Source organism: Schistocerca americana, chromosome 2 (genome assembly GCF_021461395.2).
Source record: "Schistocerca americana isolate TAMUIC-IGC-003095 chromosome 2, iqSchAmer2.1, whole genome shotgun sequence".
Classification (NCBI taxonomy): Eukaryota; Metazoa; Arthropoda; class Insecta; order Orthoptera; family Acrididae; genus Schistocerca; species Schistocerca americana.
The window spans coordinates 71,770,377-71,791,195 of record NC_060120.1 but is presented as its reverse complement, the minus strand read 5'-3'; the positions used below and the strand labels follow the sequence as shown (position 1 = coordinate 71,791,195).

General features: G+C 44.9%; 1 protein-coding gene across 2 annotated transcripts in view; it reads right to left on the bottom strand.

Annotated features, from left to right (window-relative positions):
* Positions 1-13,231: 13,231 nt before the first annotated feature.
* Positions 13,232-20,819, bottom strand: part of LOC124595029 (leukocyte elastase inhibitor-like) — a 217,883-nt gene continuing 210,295 nt past the window's right edge. For both annotated transcript variants that reach the window (XM_047133589.1, XM_047133590.1), the window contains one exon: positions 13,232-13,539. In XM_047133589.1, coding sequence (XP_046989545.1) covers positions 13,479-13,539 — 61 coding nt within the window. In that variant the 3' untranslated portion in view covers positions 13,232-13,478. The remainder of the gene's footprint in view (positions 13,540-20,819) is intronic.

Sequence of the window (20,819 nt, the reverse complement as noted above, 5' to 3'; positions counted from 1 at the left end):
AACTTTCAGTAAATGTTACACAGTACCTTCTGCATAATTTAACACAGCCTTTTTCCAAAAAACTGTATATTTTTGAATATATAAATAAAAAATTGCAAAAAATGTTGTGAATTTTCATTACAATTGAAAAAAAATCAACTTTAATAACTGAACTAAAATTTTGTAAAATCCCTGTGTTAAGTTGTAGCCCATATTCCAATAAATAATCTGTAAAAAGTTCAAGTTCCTACCTCAAATACTTTGTGAGGAAAGATGTAATTTATAAGCGTTATTTTAACATTGCAAGTATAGGGCGTTCCGGAGCCCCTTAAATGCAACATAGCCTGCAATGTATTTTACCGCATCTGGAAAAACATCTGAGATTACAGAGTCATCCCCCACTGTTACCACATCTGTCAGTAAATTTTCTTCCACATTCACAGTTTCTGGGATTTCTCGTAGTGGCGCTTCGTCAACAACATTTACACAGGGCTCACTGGTAATGAAACTTAGGAATGCAGAATCCGGGTCGACGTCACACTGGGAAGACTCTGTGTTTAATTCTTTAGTAACTGGCGTGTTCCCAGAGAAAGAAATATCACCAGCATTACCGGTCAGTATAAGGAGACGTATCCTGATCCTTACTTCAAAAGGTGTAGGATTGTTATAAAATATACCTAATCCTCATACCCTAGAAAAAAAGTTTTCCAGGCAATCTTGATTCAGTCTACAAGTTAATATTTAGCTAACTTTCACACTTTTCAGACTTTCGAAAAGACCAAAGTGAGATTTTATTGAAGTCATGAAACCTTTTTGGAAAGGCAACATTCTTTCTCTGTCACCATCGCGCATTGCTGAACAGATATCTAAGAATCTCTTCAAAGTATTTTCTTGAATTGTGAGATTCATTCCAAACCCACTACGCAGGGGCGAGCATTCATCTTTTGGAACTCTAGAGTTCAAGACATCAAAGACGTCGTTTACGAGTTCAGTAAAATTACTTTCAACGTCTTTATGAAGAACATACTTCAGAGCCTGAGCTGTTCGTCGTGAAAATAGGCGCGCTGCCATCTGTACATTCTGCCTTGCTCGTCGAGTTACGTTTAAGTGCGCTTCAGTAATGTGGTGTGTTATCGTTAAGTCACTCTTTTCATGCGTTAAAAGTTCCTGTATAGCTGCCTAAGATATTTTGGATCCATCAGGTAGTGTAATGCATGTATCCAAGAAATGGTTCCGTAATAACTTGAACAGATGTGGTACATCGAAGAAAACCAATACAGTCCTGGTGCCGTCTGCTGGACTTACGAAATAAGTTCTTTCTGTATCGAAATACAGTTTCTTCCAAACTTTTATACTTTTTCCGCCCATACCACACGTCACAGCAACAACACTGATTCCTGATTCTTCAGCTGCCTTAATGATGCTCTGAAGCAAATTACTAGTCATCACAGTGTCGAAATCATAGTAAACTGGTTGTTTCCATGGCTTACACAACCCACGTATCATGCAAACTTGTACATTGGAATGTGGTCCGACTACTACGTCTTCAGACGAATCGTAACATATGTGACCATCAACATTCATTTCGTCAAATGTCAGAACAGCTAGTCTCTCTTGAGCAGTAAAAGTGTGTGACCTGGCTTTAAATACACACAGGATATCTTCAAGAATACCAGGTTTGCATTTAAATTCCGTCGTCCATTTCGGAAGGGTAGCCCTGCACGGCAAAGAAATTTTTCGCTTTCGCAAATAAGTGTATGCTTTAGGTGACAGAGCTCTTAAAGTCAATGCATGGGCAATGTCCTCTGAATTCCACTTTACCCTTTTATTTTCGTTTAATAGGCATCTTATTTGCATCGGTGTAAAACACTTTGACAATACACTATTTACACTTTTGTGCAATTTATCTTTTTCTTTCGCGTCAGATGACTTTTCTGCCCGCATCAACGAAAGAACACGTCGGAGATCGTTCGTTTCACTTCGTAAGGCTGCATCACATATTTTAGTGCCGCTTCTTTCTGTGCATTCAGTTTTTTTTAAAAGTTTAATCTCGGCCCTCAGTTCCTTAATTTCCAAATCCTTATTCACTACATCAGTGAGATCATGAACGCAATCTGTACATGTGGTTCGGTCGACTTTCTTTTTTTTCGGTGATACACTTTCTAAAGTAGTCAAAGATCGCTTTTGCAAACTTCTTGCTCCACAGCGTTGTGCACGACTTCCGGATCCCTAAGGAATGAATTTAATTTTAATTTTATTATTCCTAAAGTTATTTAGCGATTAGGCCAACTATTCCTAAATTTTTTTACTAAGTACTATGCAACTGTATTAATTTCTCACTAAAAAATCAGATAACTTGACAAAAGCGATTAAATATCAGTGGCATAAGCAGCTACAATAGCTTAATTTGATAAAATGTAAATGTAAAAATTTAAGAGGGAATACAGGTATACAAATCCATAACCTCCAATATTGGATTCAGAAACCATACCACTACGCTACGAAGTCAACTAGTCAGGATCAGCTATTCTTACAGAACTAAATCCACACAAATTATGCGAAATATGCTGATTTTGTCATTTGAACTGCATACTAGCTTTAAAATAGTTAACATATCGAGAATACGTAAAAATAACGGCTATTTCTATGACAAATGAAGCTATTGTATCCAGGAGGAAAAGGGAATACACCTGAGCAACATTCTTTATTGCCTGTACAATATAGTGTCATTCACTCCCATAAAGCAATATACACTCCTGGAAATGGAAAAAAGAACACATTGACACCGGTGTGTCAGACCCACCATACTTGCTCCGGACACTGCGAGAGGGCTGTACAAGCAATGATCACACGCACGGCACAGCGGTCACACCAGGAACCGCGGTGTTGGCCGTCGAATGGCGCTAGCTGCGCAGCATTTGTGCACCGCCGCCGTCAGTGTCAGCCAGTTTGCCGTGGCATACGGAGCTCCATCGCAGTCTTTAACACTGGTAGCATGTCGCGACAGCGTGGACGTGAACCGTATGTGCAGTTGACGGACTTTGAGCGAGGGCGTATAGTGGGCATGCGGGAGGCCGGGTGGACGTACCGCCGAATTGCTCAACACGTGGGGCGTGAGGTCTCCACAGTACATCGATGTTGTCGCCAGTGGTCGGCGGAAGGTGCACGTGCCCGTCGACCTGGGACCGGACCGCAGCGACGCACGGATGCACGCCAAGACCGTAGGATCCTACGCAGTGCCGTAGGGGACCGCACCGCCACTTCCCAGCAAATTAGGGACACTGTTGCTCCTGGGGTATCGGCGAGGACCATTCGCAACCGTCTCCATGAAGCTGGGCTACGGTCCCGCACACCGTTAGGCCGTCTTCCGCTCACGCCCCAACATCGTGCAGCCCGCCTCCAGTGCTGTCGCGACAGGCGTGAATGGAAGGGCGAATGGAGACGTGTCGTCTTCAGCGATGAGAGTCGCTTCTGCCTTGGTGCCAACGATGGTCGTATGCGTGTTTGGCGCCGTGCAGGTGAGCGCCACAATCAGGACTGCATACGATCGAGGCACACAGGGCCAACACCCGGCATCATGGTGTGGGGAGCGATCTCCTACACTGGCCGTACACCACTGGTGATCGTCGAGGGGACACTGAATAGTGCACGGTACATTCAAACCGTCATCGAATCCATCGTTCTACCATTCCTAGACCGGCAAGGGAACTTGCTGTTCCAACAGGACAATGCACGTCCGCATGTATCCCGTGCCACCCAACGTGCTCTAGAAGGTGTAAGTCAACTACCCTGGCCAGCAAGATCTCCGGATCTGTCCCCCATTGAGCATGTTTGGGACTGGATGAAGCGTCGTCTCACGCGGTCTGCACGTCCAGCACGAACGCTGGTCCAACTGAGGCGCCAGGTGGAAATTGCATGGCAAGCCGTTCCACAGGACTACATCCAGCATCTCTACGATCGTCTCCATGGGAGAATAGCAGCCTGCATTGCTGCGAAAGGTGGATATACACTGTACTAGTGCCGACATTGTGCATGCTCTGTTGCCTGTGTCTATGTGCCTGTGGTTCTGTCAGCGTGATCATGTGATGTATCTGACCCCAGGAATGTGTCAATAAAGTTTCCCCTTCCTGGGACAATGAATTCACGGTGTTCTTATTTCAATTTCCAGGAGTGTAGTAATGAGTCATAAAGCGCTGCATTTATGTGAATTCGTTTATATTACGGTAATTTTTCAGTTTCAATTATTTGAAGTGTTATGTATGTGCAGACGTCTTACCCTTTCTTTGCATCACCGCTTTCCGCAATTTCTTCTCCCTGCCAGTTCGGAATGTTTATGCAGGAGATTGCGGTTGGTAATAACTTCTCTCTTGAAGGTAACCCTAGAAGCTCATTTCTCAAATCCCGTTCATAATCTTCAGGCCGAAAATGAGCTGAACACACACGTGCAGTTTTCACATTCACTTTGTCCTTGCGTTTGCATCAAACTATCCATTCACGTTGCAAGTGCTCATCCTTAGGAAAAACGTGATAAATAACGTCCGTCGTCGTTCGAGCAGTATTAATGCAATTTGCCACGGCACAGGTACAGTGACCCTTACTCATCACTGCCTCAAAACATATTACTTTCATTGGATGTACACTACCACTTCCATGTTCCACTGAATTCACAGCACTACAGCGTCCTCTCCGTGACGTCAAGGCGCACAAGGGCATCTGGGAGTTTTTTACTCGCTTGGGGCCGGAATGGCCTACCTGCTTTTTCTGCATACCTTGGTGCACATGTTTACACACAGCGCGTGAAGCACTCTTCATAACAGTGTGACCAACTGCCACACAAACAGAGTTATGTACTTATAAAAAAATAGGAGACCTTACTTTTGGGATTACCCTCGTATATAAGATTCGTTTTACCACCGTTTTATTTGCTCGCTCTTTTGTCTGTCTGGCTGGCTGCTCGGTACAAATTTTGCAGTTGGCCTTAAACTAACTTCCCGATGAGCTACAGACTTGAAACTTTGAACATAGCTCAGGACTGGGTGGCAACGTGATATTAACTCGCTTTGTTATTTGCTACAGAAGGTACATTGTGTGCCGCTGCCATTTCCCACTTCTCTTACTCCAGTCGTAAATGGTTTGCAGGAAGAACAGTTGCTCGTAAACCTCTGTGTCAGCTCGCATCTCACTGCTACTTTCACGGTCTCTTCGGCTGATATATATGTAGGAGAAATATATTGGTTGACTGAGATGACGAGAAACTGGAATAAACCTGAAATATACCGCATGTCTCCGTTGTAATCTGATGAAGATCTTGGAAATCGATTGAAAAATTTCACACTCACAAGACTAAAAAGCAGAAAACAATTTTTTAAATAAAAATGAATGTTAATGTAACGCATTTTTATATCGGACTAAAAAGTATAAAATGATCTCGCCTACACCTATACAGATTCCTAACCCTACACAGGTAACTCTGAAAATTCGTGACATTGAAATTTTAATAGTTATGAAAAAACTTGTAAGATTTATAATGAAAAACGTGGGACACATGCAGTACATAACTGATGCAGGAATATTTCATCAAATTTTTATCTATTCGATTCCCCCAAATTTTTCGCTATAAATCTTATAAGATTTTCAGAGCTATTAAAAACTCACAATCACAAATTTCAGAAGACTCTGTATGGGTTTAGGATTGCGAATGGGATTAGAAGAAATTATTTTATTCTTTTTAGTACGATGTAAAATTGATTTATATTAAAAATTTATTTTTGTGTAAATAATTATTTCTTGTTATATGTCCAAGATTTCCTAGATTGTTAAATGCTTATGTATACGAACTATTTTAATGCAAAAATACGTGAAAAACGTGACGTAGAAACAAATGTGATGTTTTTGAACAGTTCACAAATGAATAAAAACAGTGAAATAGTTGACACAAAAAAAACCTAAAATAGACGTAGTGGGTGGTTATAATTAAAGTGCAGCTATCACAGAGATCCAGTATGGGCTGTAATTATTGTATGGCAGCCAAATTTGGTAGCTATTCTAATTCGTTAATGCGGAACCAACTTTCGCTGCATAAAAATTGTTCCAATTTTGACCACCAGGTGAAATCTGGCGGTATGAATGCAAGAAAGACGCACAGAAACACATTCCTGACACTGGAGCGATCTGCAGTGTATAGAAATCGAAGAAAGCTTCGCGAGCCAAAATCGCTAGAAAAGCAATTTTTTGGATGACCGACAGAGCTATACTGTCATTATCTGATCTTATGCTTTAAAATGTTTACAACTTCTTGTACATGAGTGTTGCAAGTCGCTTCAAGTTGCAAATGCACCGGAGGCGTCCATGGGTACAGGGTTTATTTAGATATCTCCAGAACCAAAAGTCACATGGACGCAGATCAGGTGATCTCGGAGGCCATGCATCCAGTAAACGTCTGGAGATAACACGTTCGTGGAAGGTTGCATTAAGCAGATCTTTCACTGGGCCTTCGACATGAAGGGTTGCCCCATCTTGCTAGAAAATAGTGGTTTTCACACAGTTATACTCTTTCGAAGTAGGAATTACCTGCATCTGGCAGTAGACCCAGAAGAAGGCCGCTGCAACCTGTGCAACCTGGCTGAAACGTTGGTTTCCTCCAGCATTAGTTTTATACAATATGACGCGGTACCATAGCTAAACCGCCGGCCGGTGTCGCCGTGCGGTTCTAGGCGCTTCAGTCTGGAACCGCGTGACCGCTACGGTCGCAGGTTCGAATCCTGCCTCGGGCATGGATGTGTGTGGTGTCCTTAGGTTAGTTAGGTTTAAGTAGTTCTAAGTTCTAGGGGACTGATGACCACAGATGTTAAGTCCCATAGTGCTCAGAGCCGTTTGAACCATAGCTAAACCGTGCGCGGCTCGCGGTCATGCTGTTTATTGCTCGTCATCTTGTTTTTGTGGTTCCGTCGCCTCGTTTATTTTCTTTTAATTGGATTTACTGGTGTCACTAGGTTGCTGGTTTGCTTGCCCGTGAGTGGCAGCAGCAGCGCTTGTCGATAAGTGCAGTGTCGTACTATCTCTGGAGCGACCGCTAGTATTTCCGGGTCGTCGTGTGCCTGCTGGTCAGTGGGCACAGAGCACCAGTCGGGGACGGAGCGCCAGTGAGGTGCGGACAGCCAGTGCTCGCCGACCACTGGCGACACACAAGAACTGTCAGAAAGAAGGAGATTGGAGCAGGACGACCGTTGGTTAGTAGTTTCATCAGGCGACGTGTATTTGGTCTTTTGACCGTTTCTGGGCCTCGTCAGTTGGTCACCTTGCCGGACGTGGGTCGGTTCCTTCCTTGTGCAGAGATTTCGTGGTCAATAGGCAAGAGTTACCTCTGCATGGTTGGGTCGCCGCGTTTCCGAATTCCGAACGGACGTCGACTTGAGTCGGGTTGGAGCGGCAGTCAGCTTGGGACAGCCAAGACTCGCCCGATCGTTGCCGACACACGTAACTTCAGTGGGGACGACCTGGCTTGGTCGTTCAGTCGGTCGCCTCATCGGACAACGTGTATTTGGCCGCTGACCGCTTGTGGAAACTCTCTGTGTGTCGAATTGATTCGTCCTTATTGTTTCTCAGTGATTGCTTTTACGATTGTTCGAGTTCTGTGCAAGTGTGTTTACGTGGAACCGCGTGTACCTTCAGCGATTTCCACTGAGCAGATCAATGCTGTCTGCGTACTGGAGTAGTTAGTCGGTCGGTTGAAATAGAGCAACGAGTGTATCGGGTGGAAGGGAATTGATTAGGCTGTTGGTTGGTTCTTCAGCAGTCCCTAGGTCGTGTTGCCACCCGATTGTTTAGTGTTACGATTGACTGCCTGTCTCACCCAGGCCGACCCTTGGAACACTCTTGAGCACCACTGTTTGATGTTTGTGATTGTCATGTTATATGGGGGCCGGTACAATGCCAGGCCTTCAGCCGTGTCTTAATATTGTCTGTTTTATGTTTAGAATATGGCCTTCAGCCGAACTTCATGTCAATTACACTACTGGCCATTAAAAGTGCTACACCAAGAAGAAATGAAGATGATAAACGGGTATTCATTTGACAGATAGATTATGCTAGAACTGACATCTGATTACATTTTCACGCAATTTGGGTGCTTAGATCGTGAGAAATCAGCACCCAGAACAGCCACCTTTGGCCTTAATAACGGCCTTGATACGCCTGGGCATTGAGTCAAACAGAGCTTGGATGGCGTGTACAGGTACAGCTGCCCATGCAGCTTCAACACGATACCACAGTTCATCAAGAGTAATGACTGGCGTATTGTGACGAGCCAGTTGCTCGGACACCATTGACCAGACGTTTTCAGTTGGTGAAAGATCTGGAGAATGTGCTGGCCAGGGCAGCAGTCCAACATTTTATGTATCCAGAAAGGCCCGTACAGGACCTGCAACGTGCGGTCGTGCATTATCCTGCTGAAATGTAGGGTTTCGCAGGGATCGAATGAAGGGTAGAGTCACGGGTCGTAACACATCTGAAATGTAACGTCCACTGTTGAAAGTGCTGTCATTGCGAACAAGAGGTGACCGAGACGTGTAACCAATGGCACCCCATACCATCACGCCGGGTGATACGCCAGTATGGCGATGACGAATACACGCTTCCAATGTGCGTTCACCGCGATGTCGCCAAACACGGATGCGACCATCATGATGCTGTAAACAGAACCTGGATTCATTCGAAAAATGACTTTTGCCATTCGTGCACCCAGGTTCGTCGTTGAGTAGACCGTCACAGGCGCTCCTGTTTGTGATGGAGAGTCAAGGGTAACCGCAGCCATGGTCTCCGAGCTGATAGTCCATTCTGCTGCAAACGTTGTCGAACTTTTCCTGCAGACGGTTGTTGTCTTGCATACGTCCCCATCTGTCGACTCAGGGATCGAGACGTGGCTGCACGATCCGTTACAGCCATGCGGATAAGATGCCTGTCATCTCGACTGCTAGTGATACGAGGCCGTTGGGATCCAGCACGGCGTTCCATATTACCCTCCTGAAGCCACCGATTCCATATTCTGCTAACAGTCATTGGATATCGACCAACGCGAGCAGCAATGTCGCGATACGATAAACCGCAATCGCGATAGGGTACAATCCGACCTTTATCAAAGAAACGTGATGGTACCCATTTCTCCTCCTTACACGAGGCACCATAACAACGTTTCACCAGGCAACGCTGGTCAACTGCTGTTTGTGTATGAGAAATCGGTTGGAAACTTTCCTCATGTCAGCACGTTGTAGGTGTCGCCACCGGTGCCAACCTTGTGTGAATGCTCTGAAAAGCTAATCATTTGCATATCACAGCATCTTCTTCTTGTCGGTTAAGTTTCTAGTCTGTAGCACTTCATCTTCGTGGTGTAGCAATTTTAATGGCCAGTAGTGTATTTTAAGATTAGGCCTTCAGCCATGTCTCATTTAAAATTCCTGTTGCTCTATATTTAGGCCTTCAGCCGAGTTTGTTTCTGAATCTGTGGCTTTAATATGTAAATTCTTGTCCGAAGGTTTTTCTTTACTTATCCCCGATTCTTGAAACGGCCTTCAACCGTGTTCTGCAAATGTTTATCTTAAGGTTGTCTTTAATTATTCTTGAGTAATTGTTTGGGCCTTCAGCCGACAACATACTTCAAGTTGTACTGTGTAAAAGCTTATCTTTAAAGCCTTTTTTTTATTATGTAAAGAAAAAAATTTTTATTGGGCTTTCGGCCGAAGAATTAACTTCAATTTTCCTTAATATGGCCTTTAGCCGGAATCTGTAAATGCTTGGGTTTTGAAGGATTTCCTTAGCTGATCTGAAATATTATTTCGGCCTTTAGCCGAGAAGATGTTGTAATTTTACTTAATTAAGGCCTTCAGCCGTTACTCTAAATCCTGCTGTTTTAAAGGCAATCATTTAAACTTATTCTGGAGAAGTTATTTGATCCCTCAGCCGTGAATTGATCTTTGTTGTTTTAAAGAGGAAAGTGTGCATTGATTTGAGGAATAAAGTTGTGTGTGTTCTCGTATAACTAACAGTAATTGGCCTTGGCCCCTTTACACAACCTGATCTGCTTTGTCCTGCGAAACCAGATTTCAGTACCCAGAAAACTTATATGTCGAAAGAACCACATGCTGTACGAGGAGGTCTCCGTCTCGTGCAGCCGTCACGGTGCACCTGACAGGCCCCATGGATGTGTTCTCCTCGAAGAATGGATCGAGAATAAATGTGTCTGTGACTCGACACCACACAGTCATACACGGTGACTAGAAAGGCTATTCGTACATACACGCAATTTAACAGTACCCCAGATTCGGCAGCTCTATGTATTCACTGCAGCCTGTAAGGCAATCACGAAGTTTCGATTGCTGCACCGCCTGGACGTTGTACAGGTACCAGTATAAAACAGACCGCAGAACTTTTCGTACCGTCGACCATGGGAAGGAAACTACTCATAGCACTGCACGACCACTAACACTACCCGGGGCACGTGGTGTATAGTCAGCTGTAGCAATAGCAGCCTCGTCAACAACTTCCACCGGGAGAGGACGCCCTCCTCTTCCAGGTGCCACACCAAGCTCAGCGGTGTCTTCCAATGTCATCTTTTTCAGATTTCCGCCCCTGGTAGCTGAATGGTCAGCACGATGGAATGTCATACCTAACGGTCCTGGTTCGATTCCCGGCTGGGTCAGAGATTATCTCCGCTCAGGGACTAGGTGTTGTTTTTTCCTTATCATCATCATTTCATCCCCGTCGACACTTCAGTTGCCGAAGTGGCGTTAACTCGAAAGACTTACACCAGGCGAACGGTCTACCCGACGGGAGGCCATAGCCACACGGCATTTCCATCTTCTTTAAACCATTTAATGGTTCAAATGGCTCTGAGCACTATGGGACTTAACATCTATGGTCATCAGTCCCCTAGAACTTAGAACTACTTAAACCTAACTAACCTAAGAACATCACACAACATCCAGTCATCACGAGGCAGAGGAAATCCCTGACCCCGCCGGGAATCGAACCCGGGAACCCGGGCGTGGGAAGCGAGAACGCGACCGCACGACCACGAGCTGCGGACAACAGTTTACACCTACGGACTTGCACCTGGTGGCCACAATTGGAACTAATTGTTTTTCCAGCGTAAATCGGTTCCGCATTAATTCATCAGTATGTCTACCAAGTTTCGCTGCCAAGCGATAATTACAAACCACACTTGACCTCCGTGAATACCTCCAATTTAATTATAACCACCCGGTATAGTCTCTATACACATAGCAGTTTGGTAATGTGGTGGCAATAAATGGTATCGCAGAACTTATGGGTTGGTATGGCACTATCTGCACTCATCTACATGCTACAGTATCGAAACAAGTCTTAGATAATACGAACCCTAAAGCTGTTGGACTCTTTTTCGAGTATAGGCTGTGATAAAATTACTGCTGCTTACCGGTGCAGTCAGATCAAATTATTCATTAACCTGATAAATTGACAGTAATCAGGCTAAGCAACCTGCCGAAACTTTTGAGCTCCGAGTTGTTTTCCTGTCGCATTTATCCTAGAACCGTGCCATGATATTACACACATTAAAAAAGTTTTCCATCACCCCAGTTCCCAGAAATCCTGAAGATAGACGTTACCTGTGGATATTATATCACAGACACAGTCCCTTTTGACTGTTCAGAGATGCCACTAAACCCGCCCACTTTGTGTCAGGACGGGTTCTCAGCAAGGGAAGTGTCCAGGCGTCTCGCAGTGAACCAAAGCGATGTTGTTCGGACATGGAGGAGATACAGAGAGACAGGAACTGTCGCTGGCATGCCTCGCCCAGGCCGCCAACGGGCTATTACTGCAGTGGATGACCGTTACCTACGGATTACGGATCGGAGAAACCCTGACAGCAACGCCACCATGTTGAATAATGCTTGTCGCGCACCCACAGAACGTCGTGTTACGACTCAAACTGTGCGCAATAGGGTGCGTGATGCGCAACTTCACTCCCGACGTCCATGAAGAGGTCCATCTTTGCAACCACGGCACCATACAGAGCGGTACAGGTGGGCCCAGCAACATGCCGAATGGACCGCTCAGGGTTGGCATCACGTTCTCTTCACCGATGAGTGTCTCATGCCTTCAACCCGACAATCGTCGGAGACGTGTTTGGAGGCAACCCGGTCAGGCTGAACACCTTAGACACACTGACCAGCGATTGCAGCAAGGTGGAGGTTTCCTGCTGTTTTGGGTTGGCATTATGTGGGGCCGACGTAAGCCAGTTGTGGTCATGGAAGGCGCCGTAACGGCTGTACGATACGTGAACGCCATCCTCCGACCGATAGTGCAACCATATCGGCAGCATATTGGCGAGGCATTCGTCTTCATGGACGACAATTCACGCCCCCATCGCACACATCTTGTGAATGACTTCCTTCAGGACAACGACATCGCTCGACTAGAGTGGCCAGCATGTTCTCCAGACATGAACCATATCGAACATGGCTGGGATAGATTGAAAAGGCCTGTTTATGGACCACATGTCCCACCAACGACTCTGAGAGCTCTACGCCCAATCACCGTTGAGGAGTGGGACAATATGGACCAACAGTGCCTTGATGAACTTGTAGATAGTATGCCACGACTAGTACAGGCATGCATCAATGTAAGAGGACGTGCTACTGGGTATTAGAGGTACTGGTGTGTACAGCAATTTGGACGAGCACCTCTGAAAGTCTCGCTGTATGATGGTACAACAAGCAATGTATGGTTTTCATGAGCAATAAAAAGGGCGGAAATGATGTTTATGCTGATCTCTATTCCAATTTTCTGTACAGGTTATGGAACTCCCGGAACCGAGATGACGCAAAACTTTTTTTATGTGCGTAGAAAAATGTGCACTCGAGTTTTGTAGGCTAAAGTGTTAGCCTGACAGTGGGAGTGTTTTCAGGAAATCTGTAGATTACGAAGACGTCTCTGAGGTCGTGAAGATATAATTGTAAGATTATGAAATAATTGTTCTTGGTTCGAAAGGGGCAGGATGCCGGAATAAAAGTTTGACTGGAATGTGTGGTATCTCTCAATGTGGAAGTAATGTTATCTATGTGTGGTGTTTCCGATCCGTTGGCGTTCCTGAGATCACCCCAACTCAGGTGAACATGATCTTGCACGTTTCTTCTGAAAAGAAAGCTTTTGCAGTTACGTGACTATTTTCAAAATATAATATATATTATAAATTCATATTTGATTCACATGACATTCATTAAATGAAACAAATCATAAACATTTATTACTTTTTCACATTCTTTTAAACAAACTTGCATAGAGTCCGTCAATTAAAAATCCAACTGTCGGTAAATGTTCTTCCATCGACATCCATCAGGCTGCGGAACGTAAATGTCCCAAAATTGATATATTTCATTTTAGGTTATGATGCAGGCTCGGAATACCGTCCTGCGAAGAGCACAGCCTTCGTCTGAGTATCCAGAATGAGGAATACGAATGGATGATCAGCCCTGAAGACGGTGTGGCTTACTGTTATTGGCAGCGACAGGTAATGGACCCCAAGCGCTGTAAAGAAATAAACGGTTTATTAGTTGGAACCAATGAATTTACCAAGCTGCGACATGGTCGCGAATAGAACAGTGACCTGAATATAGAATAAATTTCCTTTACTTTACGTCTGTGGTCACAAATGTTTTTGTAATCAGACTACCGGTTTCGGTCTATAACGACCATCTCCAGATCTGCTTTATAAAAACGCGACCTAAGGTACTGCAGCCATAGTGGCATCGTTATATATATATATATATATATACGCTGGTGCTGATTTTGCGTTTAACGTTTGACGGTGCCACTATAGCTGCACTACCTTAGGTCATGTTTTTGAAAAACAGATCTGAAGATGGTCATTATAGACCGAAACCGGTAGTCTAATGACAAAAACATTTTGTGACCATAGACGCAAAGTACAGAAATTTATTCCAAAGAACTTAATCAAATTTTCATTAATTAGGACATACATTGCACTAACGTCCGTGAAATCTGCAACACTCTGGAAGAATGGTGCTAATATATTCAAATTTACACGATGCTTAGGACAGCGCGATGCGTCGCTGCACAGACTGGACAAAAATATGGGTAAACCGCAGATGCTTGCCCGCATCTCGTGGTCGTGCGGTAGCGTTCTCGCTTCCCACGCCCGGGTTCCCGGGTTCGATTCCCGGCGGGGTCAGGGATTTTCTCTGCCTCGTGATGGCTGGGTGTTGTGTGCTGTCCTTAGGTTAGTTAGGTTTACTTAGTTCTAAGTTCTAGGCGACTGATGACCTCAGCAGTTGAGTCGCATAGTGCTCAGAGCCATTTTGAACCGCAGATGCTAGCCTACCCTGCAGGTTGCACTTTTGTAAGTGACCACAAACGGCGCCTGTAAAATGTCCTTAATATGTTCCGAGTGTCATTTATGGCCAGAACAGTGATCTGTGTAGTTGTTAGTACATTATGTCGGAGCTGAATGAATTCGAGCGTGGGCAAATTGTTGGTGCTCTATGGTAGGTGCTTCCGTAACCAAGGTAACAGAAGAGTTTGGTGAGACACTGTATCGAATATATGGGGAAAGTAGAAAAACATAATCCCCTAAGTCACGACGCGGACGATAGTGTATGTTAAGTGATCGTAGTCATTCAAGAGGATTGTGACGAAAATCACTGAAGAACTGAAGGTCGCACTCGAGAATCCTGTCAGCACCGAAACAACACGAAGGGAGCTCCATAAGCAGGGAACTGCTGGGTGAAATGGAATTCCAAAACCCCCCATCAGTGACGGAAATGCCCGTAACAGGAAAATGTTGTGTCGAAGCCATAAAACCTGGCCTGTGGAGCAATGGAAGAGCGTCATTTGCTTGGTTTTGTCTTGTGTTTTGTTTCAGACTGTTTCCAACTTCTGGGTGGGTTTATGTTCCAAGAGTGAAACGTGGCGGTGGTGATTTGGGCAGCCATATCGTGGTATTCCATGAGCTTTGTGATTGCTATGCAAGGTTGCATTACTGCCAAGAATCATGCGATCATTTTGAACCTTTGTGGTCCACTTCGAAGAGAAGGGCATTTGAACGCTGTTCACCTCCATCATTATTACCTGAACTTGGCACTACTTTAGAGGAAGAATGGTATACGAGTCCCTTGAAAACCGTATGGCACATGCATTTATTCATTCAGAGGCGCCTGGAAGCTGTTCTAGATATCAACAGTTTTCCCACACCGCATTAGGCATGGTAATGTGCTGTGTTCGTGTTGTTTCCGTATTTTTGCCCCCACCTGTAATATCCCACAACCATCATGATAAACCCATTGGACAAAACAATTAATCGCCTCAGGAGACATGACGAAAACCGTGCAGTAATCTGATGACAACCTGCATTCGACGAAAATCCGCAAGTTCTTCCGATATGTTACGCACAGGTGAAACTATTCAGGTGAAACTCAGATTCAGTAGCATGCCTGAGTAGAATGAGCTTTTCACTCTGCTGTGGAGTGTGCGCTGATATGAAACTTCCTGGCAGATTTAAACTGTGTGCGGACCGAAACTCGAACTCGGGACCTTTGTTACTTGCGGGCAAGTGCTCTACCATCTGAGCTACCCAAGCACGACTCACGACCCGTCCTCACAGCTTCAATTCTGCCAGTACCTCGTCTCTTACCTTCCAAAATTCACAGAAGCTCTTCTGCGAACCTTGCAGAACTAGCACTCCTGGAAGAAAGGATACTCCGGAGACATGGCTTAGCCACAGCCTGGCGGATGTTTGCAGAATGAGATTTGCAGTCTGCAGCGGAGTGTGCGCTGATATGAAACTTCCTGGCAGATTAAGAAGAGCTTCTGTGAAGTTTGGAAGGTATGAGACGAGGTACTGGCAGAATTGAAGCTGTGAGGACGGGTCGTGGGGCTTGCTTGGGTAGCTCAGATGGTAGAGTACTTATCCGCAAAAGGCAAAGGTCCTAATTTCGAGTCTCTATCCGGCACACAGTCTTGATCTGCCAGGAAGTTTCACATCAGCGCATACTCCGCTGCAGAGTGAAAAAATCATTCTGGAAACATCCCCAAGGCTATGGCTGAGCCAGGTCTTCGCAATATCCTTTCTTCGAGGAGTGCTAGTTCTGCAAGGTTCGCAGAAGAGCTTCTGTGAAGTTTGGAAGGTAGGAGGCGAGGTACTGGCAGAAGTAAAGCTGTGAGGGCGGGGCGTGAGTCGTGCTTGGGTAGCTTAGATGACAAAACACTTGGCCGCGAAAGGAAAATGTCCAGAGTTCGAGTGTCGGTCCGGAACACAGTTTTAATCTGTCAGGAAATTTCATTTCCTGTCGAGTCTGAAACGGATTGTCATTGACAAGGGATGATACTCGTACCGAGTCACTGATGGTTATGATCCTACCATGACCACTGTTCTTATGCTGTGTTACATGGCTGTATGTGTACGCCATTTCTTGTAGAAAGGCTGGACAGTCCACGTTGGCACACCAGCAAATCTGAAAAAAAAACGTTCATCGTGTGGTCATACGTACACCCAAACACTACAACTTCTTTCTGACATTCGGTCAGGTCTCCAAGTTAACTCGTCTTAATGCACCGATTCCACAGAACCGCCTGGTACGTACATACCAATTCGCTGTCATGACTGATGTCAGCTGAGGTGAATCATACCCTATGACTTCTACACCATCTGCAATGCTCCAAGGCGACCACTATGTTCTATTAATGGGGTGACCAATATCTTGTCCAGTGAGTTTAGGTCCATCGACATCACCTCATGGCCTAGTTCTACTTTGTTCTGACACAGTTGAACAGTGGTGCCTAAGCTTTCCATTTTGAACTACTTTTTTTTTAAAAAAAATCTTTATTCACAGTACATTATAATTATACAAATGTAACCCACCACCTTGATGATTAGTGGGTCCTAAGTGTTACAATGTTGTTATTTGCAGCTAATTATATTTTTACTTGTCAACTATAGACAGTACAGGCTAATGGGCAAAGTTAAGTTCTATGTTAAGCTATACACACTAATACCTACTTATAGCTAGTCTCAACTGTCTGCAGCGTCACAGATGTGTCAGTGTGGATATAAACCTACTGCAATGCCTTGCTCATCGAGCAAAGGCCGATGAGCGTGCCCCTGACACTAGGTAGGCCAAAATTATTAATCGCTACAGGTTCCTATTCCGGTTTCTATTTCTAAATCCTACTAACTACTAACTAACCTACGTCAAGTCTGGTGTATGTCGCTGTTGTGAAGTTAATATAGCCCACTCCCCCTAGCCCTGCACGTGGCGGATTCCAGCTTACAAGTCGACCTGTCCACGCACAGACGGTACAGGATTAGGACACTGGGAGACGTTCGGTAGTTTGCTATTGATCACGAATGCTGTCAGAACTTTTCTTGATACCTCGTTAGCCAGATTATTCAAGGTTTCGGACGCCTCCTCGTGTCTCAGCAAGTCGTATGTGTCGTTGTTTGGTAGTTGCTGTCGTAATGTAGCTCCTACATCATCGAAAAGGGGGCACTCGTAAACCACATGGTCGGAAGTACCCTCCGATACGCCACAGTCACCTCTTCCCAGACAGGCATAGATATGTCGGATAGAGCCCATGACCAGTGAGAAAATGGAACAAACCCCAGGCTGGCTTAAAATACCCCACATCTAGCCTTTCCTTTACATTTGGTAAGAGTTGGAAAGTTCTTCTGCCAGATTCGTCCGTTTCGCATGGTTCCTGCCATAGTTCTTCGCCTCTTTTCCTTATCTCACCCTTGTCCCTAACCCGAACTCCCAAAATGTCTTCTATTTTCATATCATCATCTTTCTTAGCCAAATACCATGCGGCTTGTTCCCTGATTTTGATGTCCAGAGGACAGAGCCCCATTATCACTAATAGGGTCCCCCCTGGAGATGTCCTGTAAGCCCTCACAGACCTTAACAACATGTTCCTCTGTACTCTTCTCACTGTCATGGCGGGCACCACCCTCGTGAGCCTGTGTGCCCAGACTCCCTAGCCGTAACCCACTATTGACGTTAGTATGCTATTGTGGCACAATTTTATCAGGTGAGGGGGAAGGTGAAATCTTTTATGAGCTATAGAGATGAGGTTATTAAGTACTTGTAATGCTCTCTGGGTCACGGATTCAATGTGCGTTCCGAAGTTCCACCTTACATCGATGATAATTCCCAAGTAGCTTGCCTCACGTCGCCTAAGGACTGGTAAGCCCTCAATTCTCACAGTAGGATTTCTCTCTAGCTGTCCTTTTACCTGAAATTGGTGAAATTGATATCTTGGTATTTCGGCACCACAGTTGCAATTTTTCCATGGCCCTCTCTATTTTCGGCTCAATGTCTTCGCGGCTCGGGCCGCCAACCAAGAGGAGGAGGTCATCAGCGTAGGCTTTCACCTCTAGCACCTCTTCACTCTGTTACAGGTTTTCCAGAAGTGGCTCCATGTGGATGTCCCGGAATAGGGGACCTAATACGGAACCCTGGGGACATCCCTTCGTTTAAGGTTTTTCCAATTTTACCGCTATGTGTGAACTACTTTTGTGTTAGTTCATTGGTTCTTGGGTGTACTGTTAGATGCCACTGTGTATTCTGCATAACATTTCGACTACACGCGTCATCATCAGGTGCGACTGTAATGGCGCCTCAGTTTATAAACTAGACACTTTGGAGTGCTTTCGTCGTCGTTTCAGATGAGTCGCTGTCATATAGGCCTTGTACTTGGCATGATGGTGTGCGGAATCATTAGCTACACAACATTATCACTTCTGATTTGCTTAGCCAGTATCTTGGACAGTAGGTGTTAAATTCTGTCATGTTAAGGCCAGTGGCTGTGCCGTACCTGCGAGGTCACCGTGACGTTAGTTTTCAACACAGCAATGTAAGATAGCAAGTTGGCCACGTTGCCCTGATCTACCTTGATGTCGACGCTGTTCAACTAATGGCCACCGCACCACCTTCTACAGATCTCTCATCCACTGAAAACATTTGGTCGTGAGTTACCAAGAGACTGGCACTCCACACTCCAAAGCCGGTTTCACTGATGCACTACGGCAAAGACTTGAAGCAGTATGGAATGACATAACCATACCTGACTTTCGGGCTCAGACTTGATACATAAATAGGTTAGAGAGGCAGCCCTAGGTACTAAATTTCACTACCCGTATACCTCCAAATAACTTACCAATATAATCAGGTATCTTGCTATTATACTCTACACACGCATAGGTAAAATTTTATTATTTGCTTTTCTCCTTTATGTTGTTGTTTTAATGTCAAGTGTGTGTATGCATATTCTGAGCACCGTTACAGAATACATCCATCTCATTCACATTTCATGTTTACAAGAACAGAACACCTTGAACGACATGTACATTAGTATGTTCTGCAGAAATGATTACCATTTGAACCATGTCGGCCTGCGGGTTCAAGGTCATCATCGATATCGCTGCGCAACACCACCTACTGGTAAAATGTGGCTGCAGCTCTCGTTGTCGCTATGAACTGAAGGTAATGGATCAGCGTGAGTTGAGCAGACATGCAGGATGCCTCACAGGTCTATGCGAGAACCGTATCCTCAAATCAGTGCGTTTAAAAGAGGGCGCATTATTGGCATGAGAGAATTTGATGCATTCATCGAGGAAATTGCAGGTCAGGTGGGACGAAGTGTTTCGGAAGTGCAACGAGTGTGTGCAGAATGGTTCACAGAACACGATGTCGTGGGTCAGGTCGCACCACCCAGACCAGCCCTGGAGAAGATCAACACCTCATCCAACTGTCGTTGCAGGACAGATCTGTGTCCTCCTCGGCTCGGGGGCAACAGTGGAACAGTGCAACACATCGTACACTATAATGGCTGACAACCCGTCGCCGTTTATTATGGCCTGGAGATACTGGAAGTTTTCAGGTAGATTATATAATGGTAAGACAGAGATTTAGGAACCAGGTTTTAAATTGTAAGACATTTCCGGGAGCAGATGTGGACTCTGACCCCAATCTATTGGTTATGAACTGTAGATTAAAACTGAAGAATCTGCAAAAAGGAGGGAAATTAAGGAGATGGAACCTGGATAAACTGACAGGACCAGAGGTTGTAGAGAGTTTCAGGGAGAGCATTAGGGAACGATTGACAGGAATTGGGGAAAGAGATACAGTAGAAGAAGAGTGGGTAGCTTTGAAAGATGAAATAATGAAGGCAGCAGAAGATGAAGTAGGTAAAATGACGAGGGCTAGGAGAAATCCTTGGATAACTGAAGATATATTGAATTTAATTGATGAAAGGAGAAAATACGAAAATGCGGTAAATGAAGCACGCAAAAAGGAATACAAACATCTCAAAAACTAGATCGACAGGAAGTGCAAAACGGCTAAGCAGGGATGGCTAGAGGACAAATGTAAGGATGTAGAGGCATATCTCACTAGGGGTAAGATAGATACTGCCTACAGGAAAATGAAAGAGACTTTTGGAGAAAAGAGAACAACTTGTATGAATATCAAGAGCTCAGATGGAAACCAATTTCTAAGCAAAGAAAGGAAAGCAGAACGATGGAAGGAGTATCTAGAGGGCCCATACAAGGGCGATTTACTTGAGGGCAATATTATGGAAATGGAGGAGGATGTAGATGAAATGAAAGATATGATATTGCGCGAAGAGTTTGACAGAGCATTGAAAGACCTAAGTCGAAACAAGGACCCAGGAGTAGACAACATTCCATTAGAGCTACTGATGGCCTTGGGAGAGCCAGCCCTGACAAAACTCTACCATCTGGTGAACAAGATGTAAGAGACCGGCGTAATACCCTCAGACTTCAAGAAGACTAT